The sequence below is a fragment of the Bison bison genome, unplaced genomic scaffold, assembly GCF_000754665.1.
Source record: "Bison bison bison isolate TAMUID 2011002044 unplaced genomic scaffold, Bison_UMD1.0 scf7180017864472, whole genome shotgun sequence".
Lineage (NCBI taxonomy): Eukaryota > Metazoa > Chordata > Mammalia > Artiodactyla > Bovidae > Bison > Bison bison.
In genome coordinates, this window is record NW_011495033.1 from 8,997,337 (window position 1) to 8,998,974 (window position 1,638).

At 62.8% G+C, this 1,638-nt stretch overlaps 1 protein-coding gene across 1 annotated transcript in view; it reads left to right on the forward strand.

The window, feature by feature from the left end:
* LIG3 (ligase III, DNA, ATP-dependent) overlaps positions 1–1,631 on the forward strand; it is a 20,407-nt gene extending 18,776 nt beyond the window's left edge. The window contains exons 19-21 of the mRNA XM_010861493.1: positions 17–60; positions 431–513; positions 678–1,631. Coding sequence (XP_010859795.1) covers positions 17–60; positions 431–513; positions 678–734 — 184 coding nt within the window. The 3' untranslated portion in view covers positions 735–1,631. The remainder of the gene's footprint in view (positions 1–16; positions 61–430; positions 514–677) is intronic.
* The last annotated feature ends 7 nt before the right edge of the window (positions 1,632–1,638 follow it).

Genomic DNA, 1,638 nt, shown 5'->3' on the forward strand with positions numbered 1-1,638 from the left:
CGCCCCCCAGCAGCGACAAGGAGGCTGGGGGCAAGCCGGGCGGCTGCACCAGCAGAGGTGGTAAGGAGGGAGGGGCTGGGGCACTGAGGAGTGGACAGGGACCCCATCTCCCCGCCCAGCCCTGAGGTCCTGGGACCCCCTGTCCACTGCAGCTGGCGTTGGCTGCGTTCCTGCTGTGTGTGCATCCGACAGCTAGCCGCTGATCTGCGGGTTACCCTCCTGCTCTGCACACGTGACAGACAGGGCCCCCGAGACCCCACGGGAGCTGGGGATGAGCCGCCTCTGAGCTCAGGGCTCAGCGGACAGCCCTTCCTGTCTCACCCGTGCTGATATCAGAGGGGCCTGCCCTTCTTTTAGCTCCCCTGACTTCAGGGACCATTATCACTGCTTCTGCCCTCTCGTGGTTCTCACCCTGAGCTCTCGCCTGTAGGCAACCTGCCAGCTGCAGAGCCCTCCCCTGTGAGAGCGGGAGTGAAACGGAAGGCTCCTGATGTGACCCCGTGCCAAGCCAAGGTGAGGGCGAGCGCCCCGTGTTCCCAGCCCTTTGCATTTGGACACTGCGCGATGGGCAATGTGTGGTCAGGCTGACTGCCCGCCCCCGCCCTCCAGCAGCACCCTGGCCTCGGGCAGGGCCGCAGTCCGCTGGCTCCACCCTGTGCCCTCTCGTTGCCTTGCAGAGGCGGCCAGCCAGCAAGCGGAGAGGAAGGAGAGCTGTGCCCACAGGCAGGAGATAGAGCAGCCAACAGGCTGCAGGGACCTGCCCAGCCGCCGGTCCCCAATCCCGGTTGCCATTAAAGGGGAGAAAACCCAGCCTGGGTGTGGGAGTGCAGCCGTGTGAGTTTGTGAACAGGGCCAGCCAGTGAGGAGCGGGAGAGGGCGCTGGTTCAGTTGACCGGCCTCCTCCTCTCCTCTCCTACTCCGTTGTCAGTTTGGTTTGACAACCACTATTGAGCACTTACCAAGGCCAGTAACTCAGGTCCACCCTGGAGGCACTGCTGGCTCAGAGGCAGATAGAGGTGTTGGCATCTGGTCACCACAGGGAGGCTGTGCCACCCCCGCCCCCCGCCCCGAGGCAGTCAGCGTGGAGGTCACGACACCCAGGCCCTGAACCGTCACCATGGCACCCAGAGGACCTTGCGGTCTTTCCCCTGCCTGAAGCCCTGGAGCCCATCAGTCACGAGCAGGGCTCCCGGACCCTCGGCACGCACAAGACTGCTCATGGGTCAGGCAGCATTACTCCGGGCCCACAGGCCCTGCCCACCAGTCCTTGGGTGGTTCCTGAGACTTGCGCTTCCCCTTTTCCAGGTCCCTCGTGGGGGACCCGTTCCCTCGCCCTTCTCTTCCTCTCAGCAAGGATGGAAAGGCATGTCGGTCTTGCATAACCTGGAGTGGCCGGAGGATGGGGGTTTGGGGTTTTTTATCTTTACTTGGCTGTACCAAATCTTAGTTGTGGCACACGGGGTCCTTACTTGTAGCATGTGGGACCTAGTTCCCTGACCAGGGATCAAACTTGGGCCTCTTGCACTGGGAGCTCAGTCTTCGCCACTGGAGCACCCAGGGAAATCCCAGGATGGGGGTTTTAGGCGTTACCTTTTCTCCTGTAAACACTTTCCCGGTGTCCTGACCGCCAGTCTCTGT